The sequence below is a fragment of the Lagopus leucura genome, unplaced genomic scaffold (genome assembly GCF_019238085.1).
Source record: "Lagopus leucura isolate 7727_CA_CO unplaced genomic scaffold, USGS_WTPT01 Super-Scaffold_100017, whole genome shotgun sequence".
Taxonomy (NCBI): domain Eukaryota; kingdom Metazoa; phylum Chordata; class Aves; order Galliformes; family Phasianidae; genus Lagopus; species Lagopus leucura.
Genome location: NW_024962271.1, coordinates 2,180,212 through 2,206,936, shown reverse-complemented (window position 1 = coordinate 2,206,936; position 26,725 = coordinate 2,180,212). Strand labels below are relative to the sequence as shown.

At 42.6% G+C, this 26,725-nt stretch overlaps 2 protein-coding genes across 2 annotated transcripts in view; both read left to right on the top strand.

Annotated features, from left to right (window-relative positions):
• Positions 1 to 380: 380 nt before the first annotated feature.
• Positions 381 to 14,044, top strand: BCO1 (beta-carotene oxygenase 1). Its single transcript, XM_042877091.1, has 11 exons — positions 381 to 557; positions 2,577 to 2,705; positions 4,308 to 4,437; positions 4,754 to 4,901; positions 5,748 to 5,895; positions 6,019 to 6,239; positions 7,051 to 7,308; positions 8,418 to 8,520; positions 9,607 to 9,701; positions 11,637 to 11,748; positions 12,409 to 14,044. Exons 1-11 carry the CDS (start codon positions 494 to 496, stop codon positions 12,579 to 12,581), a joined length of 1,581 nt encoding a protein of 526 aa, XP_042733025.1. The 5' UTR covers positions 381 to 493; the 3' UTR covers positions 12,582 to 14,044.
• Positions 14,045 to 16,182: 2,138 nt separating this feature from the next.
• GAN (gigaxonin) overlaps positions 16,183 to 26,725 on the top strand; it is a 36,513-nt gene continuing 25,970 nt past the window's right edge. The window contains exon 1 of the mRNA XM_042877003.1: positions 16,183 to 16,349. Within this exon, the coding sequence (XP_042732937.1) occupies positions 16,183 to 16,349 (167 nt within the window). The remainder of the gene's footprint in view (positions 16,350 to 26,725) is intronic.

Below are 26,725 nucleotides of genomic sequence, written 5' to 3'. Positions count from 1 at the left end.
AATTTGTCAGAATGGAGAGAAACCGATGACACTCCATTGTCTATCACTCCCAACAAGAGAAATTCAGAACGGTGGGTAGAGCTTTCTTCTGTTTTTCTCTCTGCTCCTGCCAAGCAGGGCAGGCACCTCTACAAACAGCTCCGATTTTCCCTGCAATGCTGAAGGCGATATTTCAGTTTCATTTTACCTTTGGTGTGCCTGGCTGCTTGAGCTATTTTCACACAGAGCAAACAGGTGAGCTGTGCTCCTCTAACATCAAACTAGTGAAAGAGTTAAAGGAATGTGCGAGAATTATTGTGTATGTGTTAGGGATTAAAGATCAGCTGTTATAAGTTGTCGATCTATAAGCCAGCAGCCATTAGCTCGAGTTGCACTTTAACCTCATCCTTCTATGTAACAGGAAAGAGCTGTTCTTAGCCCGGAGAGGAGGGAACCGCTACGCCTGCAGGAGCAGCTGGGTCGAGGACGCAGGAACTGTTCGGTTACGTGAGCAATGGAGACAATATTTAGCAGAAACAAAGAAGAACATCCAGAGCCCATAAAAGCTGAGGTGCAAGGTAAGTGAATGACAAACTCCTGTGTTTTCAAGTATATAAGACATTGAAACACTTGCTCTCTCAAAGCAACGCAGAAAAGGGAAACGGGAAGTGAGAAACGTCAGTGAGTTTTGTTTAAAGGACTGAGCTCAGACCTTATTTGTGCCCCTGACCATGGGATTTTTCTCATTTAATGGGTATTTCTATGTGCTTTTTCAGAAAGTCTGTCTGAACAGGATTCACTGAAGTTGGTGGTGAGGGACAAAATCTCAGCATTTAATCTGGTGGCACTCCCTCCCCCATGGTTCCGTACAGACTTTCATTTTCTCCTCTCCGTAACCCTTCACTACCCTCTCTAGGGTACAGAAGGTACTTTTACTAGAAGGCATTCTAGCAAAAAATGCAGAGTATACTCCATTGAGATAGCCTGAAGTGGCTTTCTAGGTACGCAGACTTGATCAATTTAGCCTTTTTTTTCTGCTTTTTTCACCTTGAAGAAGAGGGACTTAAAGAGATTTTTGCTGCAGCTACAGGAGAGGTTTGTTGTTGAGTACCTCTTTCTAGTACATATGCATATAGCAGGCATCTAAGACAGTTTTAAAGTCAGTTCCCAGGTAGGTCATATCAGGTACATATGGCTATGTTGTTGTTGTTCAGCTTGGTGGCTGAATTGAAAAAGATTTTCTTTCAACGTGCTTTGTTTAAATTGGAGGTGATTTTATGCCTTTCAGATGTTTGTCACCCAAAATAAAAGCTTAGTATTGAAATATATGAATTTGTTTGCAAGCAACAACTTTTACTACAGCTTATCTGTGTTATGGAATGGTTTATTTGAACTAAAACTGAACAGTTGAGTAAATTAAATTAATATATTACTTCAGTGGTAATGGTCATTCAGTATTTACCAGTAGTGAAAATTAAAGAGGACTCTGACCTCTTCACATGTTCAGCAACCCCTGCGTCCTGCCCGTGAACTGTCTCCTTGTTACTCAATATGTGCACTGTAAATATGATCCCTTAACGCCAGCGTCAGACATAAAACTCTTGTTGTCCTAAAGACTGTACAGCCACATCAACATCCCATCCTCCACGGCTGTGACAGCTCGTACTCTTCCAAATATTTGGAGATTTTGCTGTCATTCTCGTGTCCTCATGTAGTACAGAAAAGCTTTATTATTTTCTCTGTAGATAAAAGCACGAGGCAAAAAAGAGATGCAGTCCAGATTTGTAAAGCTGTTTAAGCACTTAAAAATGCTGACTGATACCTATTGTGATTTGCAGATGTTCTTAATTCCCACTTACATGAACTTTCATCTGAAAACTTCAAAGTATGTCCATTTTCTCTATGACTTTCATACTGCAACTGTGTCAGAAATTACACTGAATTACACCAGAAGATTCAGAAGTTGCATCAAGTCTATGGTGCCTTAAGCAAAAGACTACCTTTCTTTTTTCCCCATTATTCCTGTCCTGGAATTCCTTGAGCATCTTTCTTCTCATTTAGGGAATATATCTCTCTATTAGACATCTGTATAAAGATACACATGCCTATTTATAGATGGATAGCTAGATAATATCTAGAGACATCTAAATATATAGATAAAAATTTTTTAACTCTAACACTTCAATTGATGTAATGAAGACCAGTACAAGTCACACATCATATAAAATATGTTGATTTCTGAGAAGCTCTAGCTTTTCCTGGCATGAGTAAAAAGGATTAAACACATATCTTTAAATCTGAGTGCAGGGAAGAAAAGGCCCAGCTCTATTTTCTTCCTGGCTTTAAGCAATTTCCAGCAGTCTTTTGCTCAAGTGATAATGTCATATCACAACATTAATGCAGAATATTACTAGCAACATTTTTTTAGCAGGTTGTGCTTTAGTTATCCGAAACAGAAACATAATTATTTGCTACTACAGATGTGGACTTGCATTCACAACCCATCTGTCTATGAAGCCTATGCCCTTAGTAAAATTGTCCTGCAGCATGCTCCTTTCCTAAAGGAACGAATACTGGAATGCTCCTTTTGTTCTCAGGTCAGTTGCCCACTTGGTTACAAGGAGTACTTCTCCGAAATGGCCCAGGGATGCATACAATAGGGGACACTAAATACAACCACTGGTTCGATGGCTTGGCTCTGCTGCACAGCTTCACATTTAAAAACGGTAAGTTATTGCATGTCAGATCACAGAAAGATAAACAAACCAAACATTGGTGTTGCCAATTCTGTTCCAAGTTAGATTAGCATTAATTGTATAACCAGACATTGCAGGTGTCTGGTTATAACCCTGCAAAAAAACAGCCATGTAGGCGCTGCGTGCTGGTGAGTCTGTCACAGCCAGCAGTCAGAGTAGGTGAGCTGTTCCTTGTAAGTTCTTTGTGAGAGAGGGCTGTGCACACATCAGTGAGGAGAGGCTGTGTTTCCGATTCTGGCACTGCTCTGGTTTGTGTGTGTTAGGTGCCCAGTCACAACACTGAGCTCTGGAGGGGCTGCTTCTTGATGCCAGGATCTCAGATGTAGCTGTGTCCTCCAGTTACAGCCCTTCCCTCCTGACATAAACGGAGATGGAGAAGAAACTGTTGTGATGGTTCAGTGGGCAGTCCTATCTCTGGAACAATTACATGTTTTAAGACCAACTTCACAAAGTCATGCAAGCAAAACCACAGTTCTTTGGCTGTGATAACTGAGGCTAAAAGTTGTTTCAGTCACTCAGTGTGAGCAAGGGCCAATTTCTGCCTCTTGTCTGCAGAATGGAGTGTCTGAAATGATAACACACTTTTGGTAAAGTGTCTCCAAAAGTAGACTCACACCTCAATCTCCATAACAGCGGCTGAGGTGTCTCTCCAGGGCTGTTCTCCAGGGCAGATTATGTTGTCCTTTTTTCTGAAGAGCCAAAGTTCAACGCTGTCTGCGCTGTGGGATGGCGTGCAGCCAGCTCTAAGCAGGTCACCGCAGGGCAGCATTTGCTTTCCACACACACCAAGAGGGCCATTTTTCATAAACATTGAAGTGAAAGCGTTTTCTGTTGCTTCAGTACTTTTCAGTGTGAGGCAGGATGTTTTACATCTATTCTTCCCACAGAAAGTACAGTTCTGTAAAAGAACTGAGATCACCCTTGTCGTTCTCCATTCCTTTTTAGTTTTCATTTCTGTAACTGGAGGCTTTTGGTGCAGCTGCAGGTTCTCCTAGCCTGACCAGGTCTACATCACCAACAAAATAACATAAAGTAATGAGCAGTGTTTTTTAAATTGCTACTTGTTTTACCCCCCTGATGCAAACAGAGCTCAGCTAGCTCAAGTATATCAGTGCATTAGATCAGTTAGTGCCGAAGTTGGTTCCTTCAAGCAGTGTGCTACTCTGACATCAATAGCAAAGTGTAAGTTTTGCCAGTACTAGAGATTTACCACCACCCACACATTGCTGCATAATTAATCATTTTTACACTGATTCCTTTGGTTTACTGGAAGAATTTATCCAAGTCCATTCTTTCTTCACCCTAGACCCAAGTATTGTCCAAGCTTGATGGTAATTGAGGAAGGTAAAGAAATTGTTGCTGATCTCAGCAGCCACAAGAACAATCCTTGGTTCCTCTAGACATCTAGACAGCTGAGATTGCTTTCCATAGCAGGGATTTAGACAGCCTGATCCATTGCAAACTTTTCTTTGCTAAAGGACATCTGCTTAACAGATTCTTTCTCTATCTTTGTGCCAGTTTTCTAAAAAACTTAGCATGAAATGTGATTGAAGTCCATTTGGCCTTTGTCAGGTGAAGTTTACTACAGAAGTAAGTACCTCCGAAGTGACACATACAGCTGCAATATAGAAGCAAACCGAATTGTGGTGTCCGAGTTTGGAACCATGGCTTATCCAGATCCATGCAAAAACATATTTGCCAAGTAAGCAATGCTTTCCCCAACAGGGTGCTGCTATCCCTCTCTCTCTCTCTCCAGCACGGCTGTCTTTTCTGTTTACTCTTGACAGATGTATACAAATATGAATTTTGTTTTGTAAATTTACAATTTCCACATAGTGATAAGGTCAGGAGTGATACCCGGTACCGTATGCTCTGTGGATTAGTCTAAGGCAAACATTATAATTCCACTTTGTCGGTAGTGTTGTCTGTTTTATTCACCAGTGCAAGTAGATTTTGTTGTAGTTTTGAACAGGCAAGTGCTTTCTTTTCTTTCTAATATGGCATTTCCCTCCCCTCAGGGCATTCTCATACTTATCTCACACCATTCCCGAGTTCACGGACAACTGCCTGATCAACATTATGAAAAGTGGGGATGATTATTATGCTACCAGTGAGACTAACTTCATCAGAAAAATTGATCCACAGACTCTGGAGACACTAGAAAAGGTATAAATGTCTGTGTGTCGTTCTGGTTCCCTGCCTGCAAGTTAAATCTGCAGTACACAAAATTGGAAAGATGTATTTCCTCCTATGTCCAGGCTAGCAGAGTAGACTTTTTCAAAATTGTGGTAAAATGAAATGGTGAAGATTCATGTAAGAACTGTTCACGTAAGAACTCAGGAGTTCAAAAGAAAATCCCAAGCAGTTTATAGAAAAGTGGGGCTTTGGGCAATTGTACAGCTGTGCACAGCGTAGTGAGGCTTCAGGCATAATTCCACATATCGTGCTTATGACGTGATTATTTTGGATGATTTCCATTATAATGCATCTGTAGTTCTGAAGCGATTTACGTAATTAACAGTTTGGTAGGTCATTTATTTGATGACTTTTCAAGTGCCTTATGCAAGCTATTACTTAATTATTAAAAGCAAATGTGGACATACTGAATATTGATTTTTTCCTGTCGTACACTATGGTTTGAGTACAGTTTCCTTAAATTGAATAGAAATAATTTTGTTCCAGAAAACTATTAGACTCATTGCCTTGTTAAATAACTGCTCTCAGAATGACATGGGCATTTTCAGAGTAATGCCTTTAGCCAGCCACCCTGCTGTATTGTGTGGCTACAACAGAGGGGTGAATTCAGTTTCTGTAGTTTGTTTAGCCTCAAATTAGGAAATGATTTGAGAACCTGCATGAGTTATGTGACTTAAATGATGAATTTTCAAGACCTCTGGGGGGCACCAGTATAAGGCTACCAGTGCAGAAGGGCGGGTGGATTTGTGCCGTTAGCTATGATCAATTTTAATGTACTTACACATCTCTAAATTCTCCTACTGTATCATCTTCCAGGTAGACTACAGCAAATACGTAGCTGTAAACATGGCAACTGCTCACCCACACTACGACAGTGCTGGAAATATTCTCAACATGGGTACTTCAATTGTTGATAAAGGGAGAACAAAGTATCTTCTCTTTAAGATCCCCTCCTCTGTACCAGGTAAGATATGGCTTTTAGCAGTATTTCTTAGAAACTTGTCAACATTTTCTTTTCTTCTAAGGTTAAGGGGTGAAAACACAAGATTTTATAAATGTAATTTTACTTTTTCTTATTTCTGTTCAGAGAACGAAAAGAAGAAATCTAGTTTTAAACACACAGAAGTAGTATGCTCCATCCCTTCTCGCTCCCTGCTCCAACCAAGTTACTACCACAGCTTTGGAATGACAGAGAATTATATTGTGTTCATAGAACAGCCATTCAAGCTGGATATTGTCAAACTGGCTACTGCCTACATCCGAGGTGTGAACTGGGCTTCCTGCCTTGCCTTTCATAAGGAGGATAAGGTATTCTGTCTGATGCTGAGCAATGGAGTCGGCCAGGCCAGTAACCTGTTGTTACTGTTGCTGCTCTGTTTTTTGTCAAGTTCATTAATTTCAGTAATAACATTTTCTTTAAAAGCTCTTACTGTCATGTTGCACTTTTTTCAAACTAATGTTGTATTTTTTAAATGTTATCTCCCATCTCCAGAAATTTCACAAATACTGATGCTGAAGTGACAGTTTGGCATAGTCAAAATGTGTGCAAGAAGAGAAAATAAAACTGCTCTAACATCCCAGGCATGTACAGCTGCTCCTGCTCCATACGAAATGCTGTACAGTGTGGATGAAATCTATTCTAGATCTGTTTCATCAGATTAAATAGAGATAGATTTGTGGAAAAGCCTGAATTCAACAAAAGGACAGTCTGTTTTGTGGAGGCAATATTTTGTGACCCACAACTTGGGGAAAGTGCTGGAGAAGAGGGCACCGACACAGAAGAAGACAGAGACTTGATGCTAGGGCAGAGTTATGTAAATTAAAAATAGGCCAGGGGATTTTCCAGGTTTACTGGAAAACTTCTGCCTTCAGCTTGGCCCAAACAGCAATGTGCAACAGTGACATGAGTTTGGAGCACTTCCACACTCATTTTCTACTGCATTTTTTTGGTCTCAAGATTGGAACCTCTCACCTCCTAGCAGCAAATCCCGAATTTGTAATATGCTTCAGTAGAAACAGGCAGTGGTTTAGAATGTAGATGGCTATCTTAGAAAAATAATTTCCTATGTAACTGTTTGCTGATCATTACTGGCTTTACATAATGTTCGCTGTCTTTCAGACGTGGTTTCACTTTGTAGACAGAAAGACAAAAAAAGAAGTATCCACCAAGTTTTACACTGATGCTATGGTGCTTTATCACCACATCAATGCTTATGAAGAAGATGGCCATGTTGTTTTTGATATCGTTGCCTACAAAGACAATAGCTTGTATGATATGTTTTACTTGAAAAAACTGAACAAAGACTTTGAAGACAACAACAAGCTTACCTCCATCCCAACCTGCAAGCGATTTGTTGTGCCTCTGCAGTATGACAAGGTAGGAAGAAAAGAGCTTTTTAAACCGCTCTTTGTTCAGTAATGTCAAATGATCAATTAGGAAAGTGGGTGGATGAGCAGCTGCCAGCCCTCTTGTGCAAATTTTTAGATCTTTAAAAATAACATATTCACAAAGTGTTCAGGAGTTTTGTTTTTCATATGTGTTGTGAGAAATGGCAATGAGCAGTTGGACCTACTGTTACAGGGGTGGGGGTTCTGATATCATCATTTATGGAGATTTATGGAGGGTTGCTGAGCATGTATCATTTCCTTAACAGTGCAATTATTAGTAAGATGCTGTAAAATATAAGCAGATATATCAACTTGACGTTGGTTAGAAAGGTATTCATGAGATTTTGCACAATATGATTTTTTTCACTTTACTGGAAGCCTATATAAAATATATTCACACTCCCCACTGTTGCAATAGCTTTATTAAAATGAGAAGATTTCAGTTAAGGGCAAGATTTACTAGCATGAGGAATGATCTTATCTTTCAATATAATTTAAAACATCATTTTACAGCATTGTTTGCAGCAAAGATTATATACTGGCCAGCAACTTGGGCAAGTTTCTGCTTGATTCCTTTGGAACGGATAATACTTTTTCCTCCTACATCCCAGAATCTTGCTGGCTTTTTGTGTCTCAAAAACTTATGTGGCAAGGGCAAAGGATGTGTTGGATCTCAACTATCCTACCTATGCTGCAGTGTTAAACATTCAGCTGTAGTATATTAAAAACAAGAATGCACCTTAACTTTGGTGATTTTTAGTGTGAATTTTATCCCTAATATTTTAAAGCCTATCTCCATTAATTAAATACACAAACTGTATCATCTATTTATTGTGCTTCTGGAACACAGCCATATCTCTCTAAACCTTTCTAAATGCTCACTGTGATTCAAAGCAGTTACACAATGATACATTCAAGCTCTCTGAGTACAATCAGATTTCTAAAGAGAAGGTCAGAATCTAATGTTACAGGATAAATGGAGGAACTTCATGAACCTGGAATATCTGTGTTAATCCCAAATTTGTCCGTGTTAATATCAAACCTGATGAAAGTTCTAAATTAGAAACACATTACATTTTCAGCATACCTCTCTTTCAGGATGCAGAAGTAGGTTCTAATTTAGTCAAACTTCCAACTTCCGCGACTGCTGTAAAAGAAAAAGATGGCAGCATCTATTGCCAACCTGAAATATTATGTGAAGGTAAGAAATGTCTGCTACACAGATCTCAAATGTGTTCCTTTACACACTTACACTTAGATGTATTCTAACAATGCCTTGCAGCTGTATGTCAGATCTTTATAAAGCTGAAAGTAACAAAAGCTTTAATTAATATGTTTTGCATAATATGGACAATATCTTTCTTATTTCACTCCTTGGGGTCCATCCATTAATATAAGACCCTGAACCTGCTCAGGAATGATTCAGAGGCAGTATTTAGAAGCTGAGTTGTTAAGCTAGGGAATAAGTGAATTGTTGTGACTTATAATGGTACCCCAGTTCTAGAAACATTTATATTTAGAAAGTTCAAAATACCACTGTGTCAAAGACAGAGAGCTTTGCAAGTGACAGACAGATCTGTGCCTGCCTACTGGAGATCTGCACAGCTTTTTAAAAGGATTGCAAGAGATCTCCTAGGTCAGGTAAATCCTGGTTCCCAAACAGCATCCCTCCGAAAGGTGAACATCCTAGCACTCTGAGGAAGGGGTTGCTGTCACCTGGATACGTATTCATCAATCATGAAATCTTTTAAATGTCTGCAGTTATATCAGTTTTATATTGCTCTGGGGTCCCAAGCCTGATCTTACAGCTATTAATGTGGCTTGTAAATCTACCTGTACTGAGGTCTAAAATTGGTAACTTCAGTTATGTGCTGTATTTTATGAATTTTACCTCTGAGAGTGGATACTTAAATTTTATGAGGGGTTATAACAGGGATTTGTAAAGGTATGGATGTGCTTAAAGAGAAAGTTGTTTCTTAGAATGTTACCCTCCAGTTATATCTCAGAAGCTCACATGTAATGTGTTTATGAAACAAATGACATGATACTAATCATTTCCAGTATAATGGATTCCCAAGAATGAAAAATTATCAGTTTTGAACAAACTGCCTTGGCTTAATTGGGCTCTGTTAATACCATCATTGGCTTTTTAGAAATTCAAGCATATAAAATCTGTTTGAAATGCTGTCAACTTTTTTTTCACAGGGTAAGATTAATTGGCCTATGTAAGTGTATGCTCAGAATTGTACTTCTTTTGTTCCTAAGTCTTGGGCTTTATTGTACCTAGGAATAGAGCTGCCTCGTGTCAACTATGACTACAATGGCAAAAAATACAAATATGTCTATGCAACAGAAGTCCAGTGGAGTCCTGTTCCTACAAAGGTATCACTAACATTTACAAAGTCAGCAACAGTATATATATAACACAAATCAAATGTTATAAGTAGACCATGCTTCAGTCTGGCCCAAAATACAGTGTCATCTGCAGTCATCAATCCAAATTGAAAGGGGGGGCTTCTGAGGACAGAACTGAAACTGATAAAGCTTCTAAATGACAACAGTGCAGCAGTGTACTGTGATAATAAACTTCAGCACTTGAAAGCACTGAGATTGGAAGTTGGGCATGTATGTGAGCTTACTGGTATAACTGAAACAGCCCCACCGGGCCAAACTATGGAAGAAGTACATCCCTGTTTTGCTAGTTGAAGGTATGGAACTTTGTTGCCAGCTGTTCAAAACATGTAGCTCCAAAAAGAGCAAACAAGTGTTTTTTTAGGTGTGTGACTTGAGATTGGATGCTGTAATATTCAATAGAGAATCAGTTTCTATTAAAACTTTTCCCATTTGTGAGTCATCCACGTGCAAAGCAATAGGAAATGGCTGAATTCTCATAAGGGTGAGCTCAAGTTGTATCATTTCTCTTGTGAAGTATGGATAAAGTCAGGCTTCTTTATCCATTTTTTTATTTCCAGTCTTCTGAATACAGCAGTTACAGAGACCCTCACTTTTCTGCTCAATTTGACTGAACTTCTGTCATATGCCAATACCTACAAAGGAGAGAGTAGCAGAAAGGAAGAGCATTAGGCAGACACATATCTGTAAGAATTATGTTTGGTTTTTTTCCCTTAGGAAATTCAGCTAAAACAAGATGTTATTAAAATAATATATAATTTTTCAGAAAGCTTTTTCCTTTGCTTGAGAGCTAGTTCTGTGTAATGGGATAGCAAATGTGTATGGCACTCTGTGTATGGCAGCTTCTTAGGAGACAGCTTTGAATTACCAACAGATTAAGGTGAAAAGTACTGCTAGTGAAGGAGTATTGCACACACAGACTCACACTTTATAATTACTGTACTGAGAGCAAATTGAGATCACTCTTGGCTCTATATAATTACCACCTCTGATTACAAAATAAAGCTGGATTTCTTCACTATGCAAGAAAATTTATTGCAGAACATTTGACATTGAGCAAATAAGTATGTTTGTGATTTCCAGCGCAGATAATCTCTGCCTGACTTAAAACATAATCTGACAGCAGTTTATATTTATATTGCTGCTTATTCACTTCAGTTTTTCTTTAATGAATGCGGTCACAACAACAACCATGTATGATCCTTAGGTCAGTGAAACTGCTGTCATCTTGGATATAAGGGAAAATTCTTCCTCCAATGCTTAAATGCTCTCATTTTTGTTTGAAGTTATTTTTTGGAGTGAACATTAAAAGGGAAAGGAATAAAACTGCATCTGGATGTGAAGAAAAAGCACTTAACTTACGTGGAAGTGTGTCCCCAGTGGAAGGTGGTTTGGGCAGGCGCTTGAGCCATTAATGAGATGAAAAGCTGTGCCCTGTTCCTTTGGTTAATGCCAGTGTCTGTGTGGAATTCTTGCTCCATTGGTTTAACCTTTACATCACTATTAATAGCCCTTGTTCTGGCATATATACCCCAATTAACAATAGAAGGCCTTGAGGAATATTGAGGTCACAACAAAAGGAAAATAATTCACAGGATTAGAAATTGGAAGGTTTAAATCCTGTTTCCTGCTTTACAACAAAACTGCAGTCATTTGGGGCAAGTCACTTCAAAGTGCTGTGCTGTGCACTCTTCTCTGTATGGGGAGGATGTTATTTAGCCATGATGCAGGGTAAGCAAATCTTACCACCTATTAGGATTTGTCAAATACTTCACGCCCAACAAGGGAAGATGTAATTGCAATGTAATGAAGTGGTATCTATGCCTTTTTTAACACTACTAAAATAGTCTCTATAAAATCAACCACCGTCACTGACACTTTTCTTTTCTGATCACAACAACTTAGATTGCGAAACTGAACGTCCAAACAAAGGAACTGCTGCACTGGGGAGAAGAGCACTGCTGGCCCTCAGAGCCCATCTTCGTTCCCAGCCCCGGCGCAAGAGAAGAGGATGAAGGTAAAATAGCAACAACATTTTGAAAGCTGGGTTTTGCATTAAGTCTTAAAAGTTTCATTGTTGTCAGTCAGAACAAGGCAGCTAGGCTGATGTTTCTGCAGATCAATTAGAATTATTGCCAACCGTTTTACTCCTGCAGACTAAAGACAGATCAATGACAGAGCAAAAGGAGCTTGCATAAAGTCCCACACTATTCATAAACAGTAAAATCCATGCTTAGGACTTTCCAGATTGCCACTGGGAACTAGATTTATCAAGTGAAGAAGCTGGAGCTGTGGAAGTCAGTGCTGTTACAAATGAGAACACGAAGTGGCATTGCAAGTCTCCCTGTAATCTGGATCCGGTTCTGTTCTGAGGCGGCTCCTTGCAAAGACAAATGATAAATAGCTGAAAGGATGTGTCCCAAGCTTCACTACTCAGTTGCCCAACAAGACTGTCAGAGACACAGTTCAGTGTTTGCTTGCTGCAGGCAGGCCAGGTAAAGGAACAGAAGAGAACCATTCAGTAGTTCCTCAGCTCCCCCAGTCAGACTTCATCTAGTAAGCACTTTCAGTGTGTGTCCTCAGATTCCTAGCAAACAAGACTCATTTCCTGACAGTGTTATGTTTTCAGCTTGGTGTAACCAGTATGAGCTTCTAATTCTCCACTTGTATGTCACAGGTGTTGTTTTGACCTGTGTTGTGGTGACTGAGCCAAACAAAGCACCCTTCCTACTCATCTTGGATGCTAAAACATTCAAAGAATTGGGCCGAGCCACTGTTAATGTAGAAATGCATCTGGACCTGCATGGAATGTTTATACCACAGAATGATTTGGAGGCTGAGATGGAGTAAAGCACTATTTATCCCATTACACAAAATGAGACAGCTTTCTACTGAGCGTGGGATAATATCCCTTTTATCATTCAAGAACAACCATATTATGACACAAAACGACTGTATATAATCTCTTAAATAATAGATACAATCTTTTTAAGACACAGCAATGACTTTTACTACAGGTAACGAGATGCACAACTGGCACATAACTATTCCAAAAGAAGAATGATTGGTATTTTAAAAGTGCTAATGTTGTACATAACTGTGGTAGAGGGAACTGGAGAGAAAGGTAATGAGAATATTTAAGTAGAATATAGATTTCTGAGCAAATGAAGTACAGTATTTATAGTGTGATGCATGGCATGAGTCACATAGGTCTGGAGCTCGTGTATCTTTCAGAGATCGTTTCAAGATTGCAGCTTGTGATGCAAGTTTTCTCCAGCCAGAAAACCTCATTTTAAACCATCTGCTACTGGTAATTAATACCAATGCATTTTCTTGGTGCTTGATTTCCACTTTAACCAAAGTTAAGTATTACATTCAGGTGCTACAACTTTCTAATTTAAAACTGAAACAAGCAAACGAAACTTGCTTTGCTAATAATCCCATACTTTCCCTTTTTATGATGACAAAACCAAGTACATATGTAGCATTATGTAGCATTCAGTTATACTTCAGTGCTATTCTATCCTAATGTTGTAAGCAATTTGTACTTAAATCAGTTTTCCTTGACAATATCTAACATAACATTTCATGTAATTAGATGAGTATGTTGTCTAAAGATGAATAGAAGTGTATCTTTCATTAATATTGTTATTTGTGTTACTAACACAATGCATATGAATGAGAGCAATATATTTCTAGAATAACTCAGATATATGTTCAACAATTTCTTTAGGTAAAAGTTTATTTTCTGATGGAGGTTGAATCATAATGAGTGAGAAAACTGTGTATCCATCCATCCACCCACCCACCCACCCATCCATCCATCCATCCATCCATCCACCCACCCATCCATCCATCCATCCATCCATCCATCCATCCATCCATCCATGTTAGGTGTTCACTTGGTCTGTATGTGTCACCACACTATTTGGGTATCTCTCACTTTCACATACCTGTTCTCGGTGTTTCTGCTACTCACTGTATTTTGCAGGAGGGAAACAAAATGGGATCACTGTCATCTATTGCCCCATCACATGAGAACAACTGGGCTTTGGTGACTTGTTCATGGTTACATAAGATGTAACCATGCAGAGCAGCAATAGAACCAACACCATCCACAGTTCTTGCTTGCTCTGTTATGACTCCCTTTGCTGTCTTTATAGTTCGCATGTATAAAGAATACACTGCCTAATTTTCATGTTAAAAAGTCACTGGGGTCAGATCTAGAGCTGAAGTAAGCAGTTTGGGGTTTTCAAATGTTTATATGTTCCCTAAAATGGAAATAAACACTCCGCAATATGCATATGAAGAAATAGTGATCATCAGTGTTTTCAAGGCATGCTACCACCACCCTATATGAGAATTTTATAATCTAAAGAAGAAACTGAATTCCGTTTTGTATGTAACATAGAAGTAGTACTGAAATGGCAGATCGACCTTTGGTGCTGGGACAGTAGAAAGGCTGCTCCAAAAGCAATGCCTCCTGTATTATTATGTTGGCCCACGAATCAGAGGCGGATGTTGTGGTACGACAGTAGAAGCTGAAGCTTCCCGCCGATATTCCATTCCATTTTGTTGCCGTGTGACAGATGGCAGAGGAGGGGCAGTCTGGCAGAATGACATCAGACGAGAAAGCGTGTATGAAGCAAAGGTGTGTTATTGAATTCCTCTGTGCAGAAAAAAATGGCACCCACTGACATTCATCGCTTGCTGAACATTTATGGAGACCAAACAGTGGAAGTGAGCACAGTGAGGCGGTGGGGACAGTGACAGTGGGTCACCTCTTCTGGTGCAGATTTTTATGAGTGTGGCATGCAGGCTCTTGTTCAGCACTGGCAAAAATGCAGTGCTAGTGGTGGTGACAATGTTGCAAAATAGTGATTTGTAGCTGAGAATTTGCTCTATCAAGTAGTGTTATTGTGCTCTTTGCATCTCCTGTAGTTTCCATGGAAATAAATAGGAGCTGATACTTTCAGACTTACCAAAATCTCCACAAATATTTCTGAAATTATAAGAGGGACGTCAGTCAAAGGTCTAACCATTATTATATCTCATTTTAAGAGTTTATCTCCAGAATTCCATCTGAGATTTCATAGTGTTACGTGTTTGGATGACCGTGAGTTTGGATACAGGAGTGACAGGATTCTGGGGAGCTAACTCATACCACAGAGAAGACATGAAAGGGGAATATTCATCATAAAAACAGATCAGATTGGTTATCTACAGACTACTATTTGCTAATCTCAGTGTTTGATCCAGGTCATCCTGCACCACAGACAATACAGATCAGACCATACAGCTAATCACAGATTTCTGAGACTATTTTTAGTGGTTGCAATGGTGATGTGATGAAACATTTACCACAAGTACAGTGGCACACAGTATAATTTCAAGTCTGACAACAGCAAGAGGGAATGCACGCGTGCTTTGCCAAGTGGCTGCAAGGCTTGTGGGTGTTTTGTTGTGGTAGTACAACACATGGTAGGCAAGTTCCTAATTTGCTTTGCTTCCCTGACGTCCTTCACCATGAATGAGATCCTGAGGGTCATAAGGGCTGGATTTTTGCACCAGTTCCAGTCTTAAGCTAGCCCCTAAAACTACTGGGATTCCTGTAACGGCAGAAAAAGAACCCACACTCAGTGGCTGCAAATAAAAATAGTAAAGAGAGATTGCTCCCTCAAAGGGAAAGAACAGCTGAGCAAAAGCTGAGCAGAGCGGGATGGACACAACTTGTCACTTCAAAGATGCTGCAAGCAGCCCTCTAGGAGGCACAGGTTTGGTGCATTGTTGTTTTTTATCAGTGAGTTTCATGAAATGAAATGAATAACAAAATGTAACCATTAATTTGTTCTCTGGAAGTGGGTATTATCCGTTACGCCTTGTCCCAGTGCCCCACATACACAGCAGGAGGAAGAGCTAAAACCAGTAACACAACTGTGTTTTCCACCATTATAGCCCATGCAGGAGGCACAGAAACAAACCCGTGTTTGTCTTTTCAAATAACCAGGCCACTCAATGACAGCTTTTGCAATAATTCAAACCACTGCTCCCTTGGGTGTGCAATTACCCAACAATGAGCAAAATACACCTTCCACCAGCAGCCCGAGAGCTCTCCTTGCTCAGTGCTGCGGAGACTTGCGTGAAGCCCTCCTGCATCCTGCCGGTCTGGTTCGAAGCAGAGACATCTGACATTCCGGATAATTACATCCAAGCCAGAAGTGACCTCCTCACGTTCTAACAGCGCCGCCAGCCCTCCTGCATCGCCGCTCCGCTCCGCGCGGGGGCGCTGCCGGGGCAGGGGCGCGTCGCTCCGCCGCCGCCGCTCCCGCCCAGATGGGCGGCGCGGGTTGATGACGTCAGCCATGGTGCGAGGCACCGATTGAGGTGGCCGGCGCGGCGCGGCTCGGCACAGCGCGAGGTGTTTGCGGGCGGCGGGGCCCGGCCGGGCAGCATGTCGGGACCGAGCGCCGTGTCGGATCCCCAGCACCCGGCGCGGCTGCTGCGGGCCCTCAGCTCCTTCCGAGAGGAGAGCCGCTTCTGCGACGCGCACCTGGTGCTGGAAGGCGAGGAGATCCCGGTGCAGAAGAACATCCTGGCGGCCGCCAGTCCCTACATCAGGTGCGGCGGTGCCAGGCCGTCCCGGGGCGGTTATGTAACGGGGAGCGCGGGCTGCGGGCCGCCGCTCTGCCTACCGGCCAAGGCGCATCGGGGCTCGGGCAGCGCCGGCCAGCGCGGCTCCGGGCTGCTGCGGCCGGGCCTGTTGGGACGCTGGGTGCGGAACGTCGTGCCTGCCCGCCCGCCCGCCTGCACGCCCGCCTGCACGCTGGGTTGGCGCGGAGCGCGGGCCGGGCGCTGCCTGCTTGCTGCTGCCACATCGCGGAGCGCTCCGCGGCTCTATTTCTGTACGCTTTTGGGGCGGCGCGGTGTTTTGTGGTACAGCCTCAACGTTTTCAAGCGTGAAAACAAAGTAAAAACAAACGGAGTGTGAAGTTGGTGATTAACTTCTAAATGGATGTTGGTCCAAAGGAGCACTTCTCCCTGCCCGTAGCCATGAGCAGGCGCGGCTGAGGCCGGGAGTAGGGTGCTATAAAACTCACTGAGATGGAAGAGCAGGAAGAAGAACCCTCAGAACGGACACTGAGGTGCTTCAGTACTCAGAGTCAGCTGTGGAAGGCTGCTTTGAAAGGCAAGCCGAAGGCATGAAGTAAGGGTGAGCAGTCAATGAAATGTTCTTCAAATGCCTGAATCCTTTTTTGGTTGTTGTTTGTCATTTTGTAGATGACCCAATGCCAGATCCAAAATCAAGACTGGAAGGCTTGCTGTAAGTGGGAGATGCTGTTGTTCTGCTGCAGCAGCAGTATAGGCATACACAGAATGTGTGACTTCTGGTTGCACAACCTCTGTAGTTCAAGGATACTATAAACTACGCTATAAAAGGGCGCCTTTTCACAGATGTTCATGTCAATGTATTGCATTTTGTTCTTGATCTCTGAAAAACCAGCTGGGAAACACAAGTTAGGTGTCCTGGAGTTAGACAGAGCTGCACTGGCTCCAACAAAACCTGCACTCCTTGGAGTTGTGGGTATTTTTGTAACTCGGGATTGCTCAGGCTCATATCCAAGAAGGAACTCATTAGCTATGTGGAAAGTAGGTTACCTGCATTAGTACATAAATATGATGTAGTGTTGGTCCCTTTGTTTCTTTTGGTTGTTGTTTTTTTTTTTTTGAGCTTACTCATCTTTTCTCCTTGGGCTTACAAGATGTGACAATACATGTACCCAATTCTGCAGCACATTAAGAAACATGTTTGCCTTACCTGCCTTTGCAAAACCACATTTTTACCTGTGATGCTTGTCTCTTCTCATCACTGTAGGATCCCTTTCTTACTCCAGCTGTCCTTTATTTTGGGTGGAATGGGTCAGGTAGGGCACCAGTACTGGAGAACTGTGGTTCCAGCTGAAATGAACATCTCAGTGGCTTTGGTGATAAAATGCAGCTCTAGCTGTACCCAAACTTCTGCAAGTCCTATTTATTCTGAGTGTTTTCAGAATGATTGATTTATGTTTCTATATAAAGAGTTACCAGGAGACGCAGGAATTCAATGTCATGTTATTTTAAAGCTAGCTTATTCCAAAGCATGCTATGTTACCAGAGTCTGAAAGTCCAACTGCCAATTGATTTGAGTTACATTTATTCCAATATGTAGCTCCAAAAATCCAATAACTAATTTCAGAAGAACGTTTGGAAGAAAAATGAGTGGATATGTGGAACGTAACAGTGGAAGTATTAGCTGGCATTGCCTTTCCTGGCTCTGTCATTATATATTGTGGCTGTGGGCAAGTTCAGAAACTTCGTATGGTTTGCATGAATGCTGAATTTAGGGTGTGAGCAGGAAAATAAGTAGGCATGGATGTTCTGAGGGGGTGGTTGGGTGTGAGCACAGCACTGTGTGCTGAAGGATTTGTGTAGCCACAGAGAGAGGAGCGTTACCTGTTTTTGAGTTTTGCATGGAAGTTATTTGGCTGAGTGGTTATGAGTAGGACATTTATAAATTGCAGTGATGTGGTTTTCCCTGTTGTTACTTGGCAGCTTGAGTATCCATGCAGCTCAGAAATGGCAGCTGGGAAGAGGCAGAAAGACGTGAAGACAAAGCAGAGACACACGGAAGTTCTGCTGATGCTGTGGACCCCATCTGCCTTTGTTCATTTGCTGGCTTCTGCAGGGGCAGGAAAAAGCACCAGCTTCAAGGATGAGCTGTCAGCCTTTGGGCCAGTGAGACTGCGTTTGTGTGGTAGCTTGAGGTCTTGCCCCAGCTGCTCAGTGCCAGGCTGCTCATAGTTCTCTTATGGAGAGCAGGGCCTTGGGTGGCTGTGTGAATTCCTACAGGATGGACGTATTTGTGCAGCTTTATTTCATCCCTTAGCTTGCCCCAGAGCGAATCTTGACATTTAAAAAGCAAACAAACAAACCAGAAGTCTTCCTGCATATTTCTAACATCTCGCGGTGTGTTTCTGAGCCTGAGAAAAGGAGTGGTCCTAATGAGGAGTCTGCCATAGGGCAAAGCATGGTTTGGCTCATGGGCACTGCTCTGCTCCCCAGAGAGGTTTGGTTTGAGCCAGGTTAGCTCTTGGCTTTCTCTGCTGTAACAAATCAGCCACAGCTCTGCACTACTGCTTTTTTCTTCTGTGCTTTTGTCCTGACAATAGCTGTAACACATTTTTCCCAAGATGGTTTCCTTTGGCTCAGTTTGTTTGATTTGAGAACCCAGAGTAAATTACTCCAACATAAGAGTGCTTTTGACAGAATAAACTGCTTACACTAGCATGGTATAAGTTGTAGCATTCATCCAGAACCCTTTTATAGGATAGGTTTGGTTAAGTATTCCTGGTATCCTCAGCAGCAGGTTTCTCATCCGAGCAGGTCTGTCGCTGTCTGAGCAGTTTGAGGCCGGCTGAAACTTGCAGCTCTGGGCGCCTGGCAGCTCTGTCTGCTCCCCGTGTGTCAGGGCACACCGAGAGCAAGGGGGATGTAGGAACTCAAGTTTGTGAATGAACTTCGTGCTGTTACGTGGTGATTGTTCTGCTATCTCAATTAAGTGCTGTGTTTAACAAATCAGGAATTTTTTGTTATCTCAGTGTGTCTCGTCTTTGGTTTTCACACATCTGTGTGAACAGATTGTAGATGGGTGTATGTACTCTATGCTGTTCCTCAACATTTTTCTGACTCGATAACAGACCAGTAACCATACTTGTGTCTTTTGCCAGACAAGCGTAATATAGCCAAAATAAAAATGAAAGGTGAAGTTCTGGTACTTTACCTGTAGATCTGTTTTGATTGGAAATAACACGACAGCATTTGCACCTTCTGAGCTGTGCTGTTCAGCCTTCTGGCATGCCTAAAACATGCTCACAAGCCCACCTTGTGAGACCCGTCTGCAAGACCCTTCTGCAACTCCCAAACCTCCACAGACTGCAGTGGATCTGTGCTGTGTCCTATGTCACCTGGCTCCTTTCCTCTCAGTGCCACCACTGGTCCATTGGAGTTACCAGGAGGCAGCCAGTAAGACTTCTTCCTTTGGAGAGCAGCACAAAGTGGGTTCCAGGGCCACTTGCTCCCGCTGCTTATTTCTTGATCCTTGTTTGGTTTTAACTGGCATTTATGGGGACTCAGTAGTGTTTTAGCACTGTTCAGGACTGAGACAACTAACAGCTGAAGCTGGGTGCTACTTTGGTGATGAGGGCTCTGTTTTCTTAAGCTGTGCTTTAGCTGAATTGCTCTCTGCTTCTTGCAGGTTGAAGGCATATGTCTGCCCATCCCTCTCCGTTTGTCTGCTCCCTGCTGCAGAGTGCTGTTGTAGTAAGTGCTTCTACAAGCAGGAGTTTCAAGCCGTGCCATAGCAAAGCTTTCTTAGGAGAGATTTGTTTCTGTCGGTCTCCCGGGGATTTCAGAGGCTGCCCTGACAGTGTGAACTCTTGCAGTAAGGTAGGAACAGACTGTGACAGGTTTTCCTCCCGGACTTTTAAGGCTGTTTTGCAAATTATGCAAGACTTCTTTCCAAATGATAGTACAGTGTTACTGGTGATGCTTTAGTGATACCTCAGTTGTAGAGTCTCTGCAGCTTTGAGGAGCAGTGAATCAAAATTGTGGCTGCATCCAGAAATTCTTTATCTGGCACAGCCCAGAAGTGTCTAAATGTGGATTGTGTTTGGGTAAGGAGTTGAGGGGCAGCAGCAATATAGGTATATTAAGAGCTTATGGTTTAAAAAGGGCTATGCCGGGCTTGAGTGGGGAGTTACTAATTACGTTCCTGCTCCAACAAGCCCCTAAACACAGCCTGGAGGGAGGAAGCAGTAAGGTTCCTGCCCAGCAAGGTACAGGCAGGCAATGCAGCCGGTTGTTGCTCCATGTCAGGCAAAGGGGGAGCATGAAATCAGACCATCTTGTTTACAGAGGAGATCTTGAGGTGACCCTTTGTGGTCTCTGTGTTGAAGAGGTGCAATTCAAGCACATGCTTGGTTTGAGGGAGGGGAGCAGAATGCAGCAGTTCAGGATGTCTGGGTCAGTTCCACTCTGCAGGTTGTGTGTCCACCTCTGTTAATTGTTGTTTGCCCAAAGTTTTGTTGTTAACAGGGCTTTTTGTATTAACCTTTCTTCTTTAAATTGTACTCTGTGTGGAGCAGGGCTGTTCTGATGGTGCTGCTGCGCCCCAGGGAAAATCTAGACTGAGTTTAAACGCTTCGTTCATTGTGTTGTTTGCACTGATGTCAGCTACAAACAGAGAAGGAACTTCTTCCTCATGTGGGCTGACAGATAATGAAATGGGAAGTAACTAATGATCTGACAGAGTTTTTCTTTGCTCTGTGTAGACCTTTTATGTCACGTACACGTGTGTACAAATCTTCCCCTCTCGATCCTGCTGCTGAGCACAATGCCACTTGTGTTTACATGCTGAAGTCTCCCCTGTTTATCTCCCAACAGTTCCAAGCCAACAAACAAAATTGCTGCTGTGGACAGCTCTGAAACTACCAGCTGCCTATCAAGGAAATAGCTTTGTAATACCATGTAGTTGGTGGCTTATGTCCTTAGGCATGTTGCTTTTACATCTCCTGAACAACTGTAAGCTGCCGACTGCGACTCTTGCTATTCGTTATGAATGTAGCCCTTTGACTTGCAGACTCTTGGCTCCTTGTGCTGGCGAAGTTTATACTTCACTTTCCTTTTTCCTCTTGGCTGTTTTTGCTTTTCATCACAGCCTTGCAGACTGTGGTTTTCCAGCTTCTGGTGTTCTCCAGAGCTCCGCAAGAGTAAGAGGGTTAAAAAACCCACCTGACAAAATCAGGTTTTCTCAGCAGGCTCTTTGGTGTTTTTCCAGTAAGTTTGCAGTAAGTCGCAATGAGTCTAGTTTATTAGAGATGTATTAGATGGTGTTACAGTTCATAAAGACTTTATTAGAAGTTTAGTGGTGTAAGTATGGTACTGTTCTCGCTCCTGCTTATTTAAAAAAAAAAAATTAACACGTTTAAACACAGAGTTAATTTAAAAGAAGACTTTTCAATTAAGGTACAATTCAGTTCTTGGTTTAAAGCTGTAGAAATGCCTTCCTTGCTCTTCCAAGGAAGACCTGGCTCCAGGCTGCTTCCTGTTTGGTAGAAACTCAGCTCTAGTGTTCAGCTGATGCTGAATGGAAGTCTCATGAGTCATCTGTTCAGTGGGTGGATGTGAACATGCTCTGGAGCGCTGAAATGGTGTGGATGTGACACTGAAGTAGCTGAGGAACAGCCTTGATGAGCGCTGCGTGGAACTAGACTGCTGAGGAACTGCAGTTCAATATTTCTTCCCACCTTTTAAAAGGAACAAGTGACCTATCTGAAACAATTGGTACAGAAATACCACATTTCAGAGGTGTTTCTTTTACAGGAAGGTATGTGATCGTCATTTTCCTATGAGGAGGTGGCAGCCAGGCCTGCTCTCCTCAGCTACACGACCCAGTGAGGCCTGGCTCTACGCAGCTCTGGGGTGAGCCCTAAAGCCAGGAGTCCCTGCTTGGAGGCTGTTCTAGTCAGGTGTGTGTTCTATCTGCTTAATGCTAACCTTGTGTTTGTGCAGGACGTGCTGGCTGAGGGGAGGCTGCCAACTGAGATTGCAGCCTGGCTCTGGGCGAGCTCAGCATAGTCAGATATTTGGGGTAAACAGGCAGTTCACTGGGGGAAGCCCACCAGCTGTGAACACACCCTGTGCTGCTGTTGAAGGAGTCGCTTCTTGTTTTGTTTCACTTTTCTCTTATAGAGAGAGGGGGAAAAAAGCCTTAATCATAGAATCACCAAGGTTGGATAAGACCTCCAACATCTCCTAGTCCGACTGTAAGTTAGGTTTTTGCCTGAATTTTTCTCTTTGTTGAAAAGTTGAGGTTATTCCTCTTTGTTCCCCTTTAAACCAAAGGAAGCAACTTGTGCAGATCTCTATGCTGAGCTGTTGGGTGGAATATTTTGCCTTGCGACCAGAAGTTGCAGTTACAGATGATTTTAAAAAGAAAGACCTAGTGAAGGCACAGCCAAAACGCACTGAGAGCTGGCACCCTTTCCAGGGTGTGGTGAAGACAGTCAGTCTTTTATGTGCACTGCTGAAGGCCAGGGTGCAACCTCCAGGAGAGCCTCTCATTTGATTGTAAAGTGCAGTGTTGGAGGAGGGCAGTGGGTGGAGTGAACTGCTGCATCATGTTGTTGTGTGTGACCTATTTAACGGTGTAATTATTAAAGTTCTTTGCATGCAGAAAGATCAGCCTGGCTGGAAGGAAAATGTTGCAGATAGAACATTTCACACAGAGGGTGGTGATGCACTGGAACAGGTTGCCCAGGGAGGTTGTGGATACCCCATCCCTGGAGGCATTCAAGGCCAGTCTCTGGGCAGCCTGGTCTGGTGACTGGCGACCCTGCACATAGAGGGGGGTTGAAACCAGATGGTCTTTGAGGTCCTTTTCAACCCAGGCCATTCTATGATAGAAGGGCAGATGTGAGAAAGAATTGGCCAATGTAATGGTGAAGTTAAGCAGGGGTTAGATTTAACCCAGTAAGCTTGTAGTGTGAAGACTCAGCCAGGGTAAGGAAGAGATAAAATGATGTTTGCTGACGTTATGTTTGCACTGAAACCAGAATTTGAAAGTTTTTTTCCCTACTGATGAGGAGCAATGATGTACTTAACTTGGCATTTTTGGTGCTCTCTGGCATCCCATGGCCATCTCCTTCTGGCCTGGGGTGCAGCTTTGCCAGAAATTTTTGTTAGAGATACAGCTCCATTTGAAAATGCCTTCTTGTGAAGGTCACAGCACTAGTGCAGATAAGGGATGTGTCAGCACAAATGGATTTTATTGTGCCTTGATTTAGAAGGATAGCCTTCTTTCCTTAGTGCTGAGATAGAGTAGTGTCCATTGGCAGAGCCTGTGCAGTGTAGGCTGGCCCTTGTGGCTAATCTGGAGTTAATCACTAAATCAGTAATCTGGAAAGGCAGCTTCTTTCAAAAAGAAGAGCATTTCCCTCTTCCCTCCTGAGTTCTGGCTTCTCACAGCTGTGTAAGCAGCTCTGCAGAGCTGCATTGTTAGCAGTGTGGTGATGTCCAAGTAGGCAAAAGTTTTGTTTTAACCTCTGGTCTTCTCCTATTGCAGAGCACCAAAACCAAAGCAACTAGCTTTGTTTCCTAATTTCTGATTGTTCTTCACTACAGATATTTTAAATCTACTCAAGTAACTGCAACCTGAAGTGTTCTCTTTGGAGGCTGCATTGCTCTCATTTACCTTGCTGGTGCTATTGCTCACGTCTCAAGAAGAGATGTTGGAGTGTTTTTCCTTGCTGTGCGTTATGCGGTGACATCTGAGGTGACTCATTAGGACTGTGCTCCTTAAGTGACGTGGAAGAGCAGATTCTAAATTTGTCTGTGACAGCCACACAACATCAAGCACGGCACAGTAGCGCTTGTTTGCATGCATGGAGTCAAACTGTTCAAAACTGAATTAGGTGAGAAAATAAGGTTAAGAAATTCCATTGCTTTGTTTTCCCCTAGCTCTGTATGCATCTGGGCTGTGCTCTGTGCCTTGAGGTTTTATTTCCTTCCAAATCTGGATGGTCTGGTCTTTCATCTGAGATGAGGAAGACCGAGGCAGCTATTTATGCAATGGTTTGGCAAATTAGAGTGCTTTTAAAGTCATCAGAAATGTTGTCCTTAGTAGGAAGCTCTCACATGCATGCATTAGAAGCAGCCGTAGTGCGTCGCTGTTTGTTGTTGGATTCCAGATTTCATCCATGCAGATCATAGGAAGAATGAATCGCTATGGAAAAGAGCATGCTGGCAGGGAAAGCAAACATCCTTCCTGGCATATTCACAGACTGGAAACCTTTGCTCAAGCGTGGTTTGGAAGCTTTCTTCTAGATTGAAGTTTAATGGAGAAAACTGGGGTTATGTGTTGCTCGTGCTGCTGTCTGCTCTCTACTTGAGCTGGGAACAAACGTGTTTGGAAACTTCCCAGTTCTGAGAGCTGGATGTGCTGTGACCAGGATACCTGAGCTCTCTTCTTGCTGGTGAGGAATGGATGCAGGTGGTGCAAGAGGAGGCAGGTCCCTGTTCCTTCCTCTTACATACCCTGTTAATTTCTCCTCTTCCAGATTTCTCTGAACTGCTACACTCAGTTTTCTATCTTAGCCTTTTCCAGCCCTAAGCCCCGCTATCCCATCCAGCTGCTGTTTGGGAGTGGTTCTTGTGTCATGGCTCAGATACCTTTGTGCCGAAACAGAGAGCCTCAAGTTCATTAGCTAGCAAATTAAGGCTCTGACACAGATGGAAAACTGCTCCTATCATCTGAGAAACAGCAAAGCGTCGTCTGAAACTGAGCGGGCCACAGTTGCATACTGTGAGTGTTTGACTGCACACAAGAGTCTGTAACTGTGCAGACTTCTCCATGTGCTCTCAAGTTTATTTTCTCTGCTCTGTTTGTTTTGGGCATCTGCAATTGGTTTGTTACTTTTCAGGTTAACAACTGTTGTACCCTGAAGGAGTACACAGGAAATAGAACACAGAGCCTGATAAGACCCCAAAGCTGTGGGCAATGCTTCCTTGTTACTAGGAGGTGTCAGTGTAAAGTCCGTGCAAGGAGGTGATTTAGCTTGGGTGTGGGCTGGTGATGCTGAGATGAAAGTTAGTGATAAGCAGTGCTAGTCCTTTCCCTAATCTCCCCATTAGTGCTGCCATGCAATGTGTTTATTATATGCTTGCACTCGGTTTAAAACCCACAGTGCATTGGCTGCCCTGGTTTGGTGTGGTTCCGTAGCTGCTGCACATAGGTGCTTGGTGTGGAATGGATCCCATCTGGCTGCTGTTCCTGGGAAGAAGCCAGATACTGCAAATGTAGATCTGTTTGGTGTTACTGAACAAAAATGCCATTTTGTCCCAGGAAATAAGGAATAGCTTTCATTATCAAGCAAGAAACCCTGAACTCAAGTGTAACCAACATACATAAAATTGAGGTAATTTGGATAGACTTGAAAAATCTGCGTGTAGAAACCTAACCCTGGAATTGGGAATGGATGTTGGTGTGTGTGCATATGCTCTTTCCTTCATTTGGAGCTTGTAGGTGTGGGAAATGCCTGTTTCCCATGGGCAGGAAGGGGTGGGTTGGGAGACAAGTTGCACGAAATTGCTTGAGCCCTACATTTGCTATGTAAGTTCACAGATCAGTGTCTGTTCTTTCAACATGATTGGGAGTCATGTGGGCCATTTACAGAAGGTGTTTAATTTTCCTAATCTCATTCCAGGAGTTAGGAAATAAGCAATTTGCTCATCCAAATGATGTTGTTGTTCTGTTACTTGTGTGAGGTGCTACACAAACACAGAGCAAAGCAGCTCAGTGTCAGTGCTGTTGCAGTGATGTGCATGAATTGGAGCAGGTATTTCTGACAGAGTTTTGCTCACAGCTTAGAAGAGCAATGTGAAAACAAAGCAGCAGATATGGTGGAGGGCTGAAATTGCCATCTTTATTTGTACTTCAGAATAACTATTCATAACTATTTATAACTCAGATTTTATTTGATGTGAGTTGCATGTTTTGAGATGATTAATTCTGAGTGTAAGTGAAGCAGCATCTAGCCCTTAACTAGGTCGTATCTGCTTGGTGTGAGTGTGGATAACAGAAGACAGTGGCAATGTGAGGTGTTTTTCAGTTCTCTGTTCTATTCAAAAGCACATCCAAACTTCCTGGGATTTTTGAAGAGACTGCTCACCAGTAATGTGTCTGCTGACATAGATGAATATTTACAGCTTGACTGAGCAGAACATGGTCTGTTTCCTGGAACTGTGAGCACACAGTGCAGCTGAAAGCCAGTCGTAACGTTGATCTGATAACTTCATAAACCAGACAGAATGGTCCTGTTGTGCTGCCAGTGTACATTTGGTCACCTGTGCTCATTCCAGTGTGGGTGGTTTTTTTTTTGGGGGGGGGGGGGGGGAACCAC

What these genes read in the sequence shown, in the direction of transcription:
- BCO1 (XM_042877091.1), top strand. Translation starts at nt 494, where the DNA reads ATGGAGACAATATTTAGCAGAAACAAAGAAGAACATCCAGAGCCCATA. An exon ending in CATAAAAGCTGAGGTGCAAG is followed by an intron (nt 558 to 2,576) that starts GTAAGTGAATGA and finishes TTTTGTTCTCAG; the next exon opens with GTCAGTTGCCCACTTGGTTA. An exon ending in CAGCTTCACATTTAAAAACG is followed by an intron (nt 2,706 to 4,307) that starts GTAAGTTATTGC and finishes GGCCTTTGTCAG; the next exon opens with GTGAAGTTTACTACAGAAGT.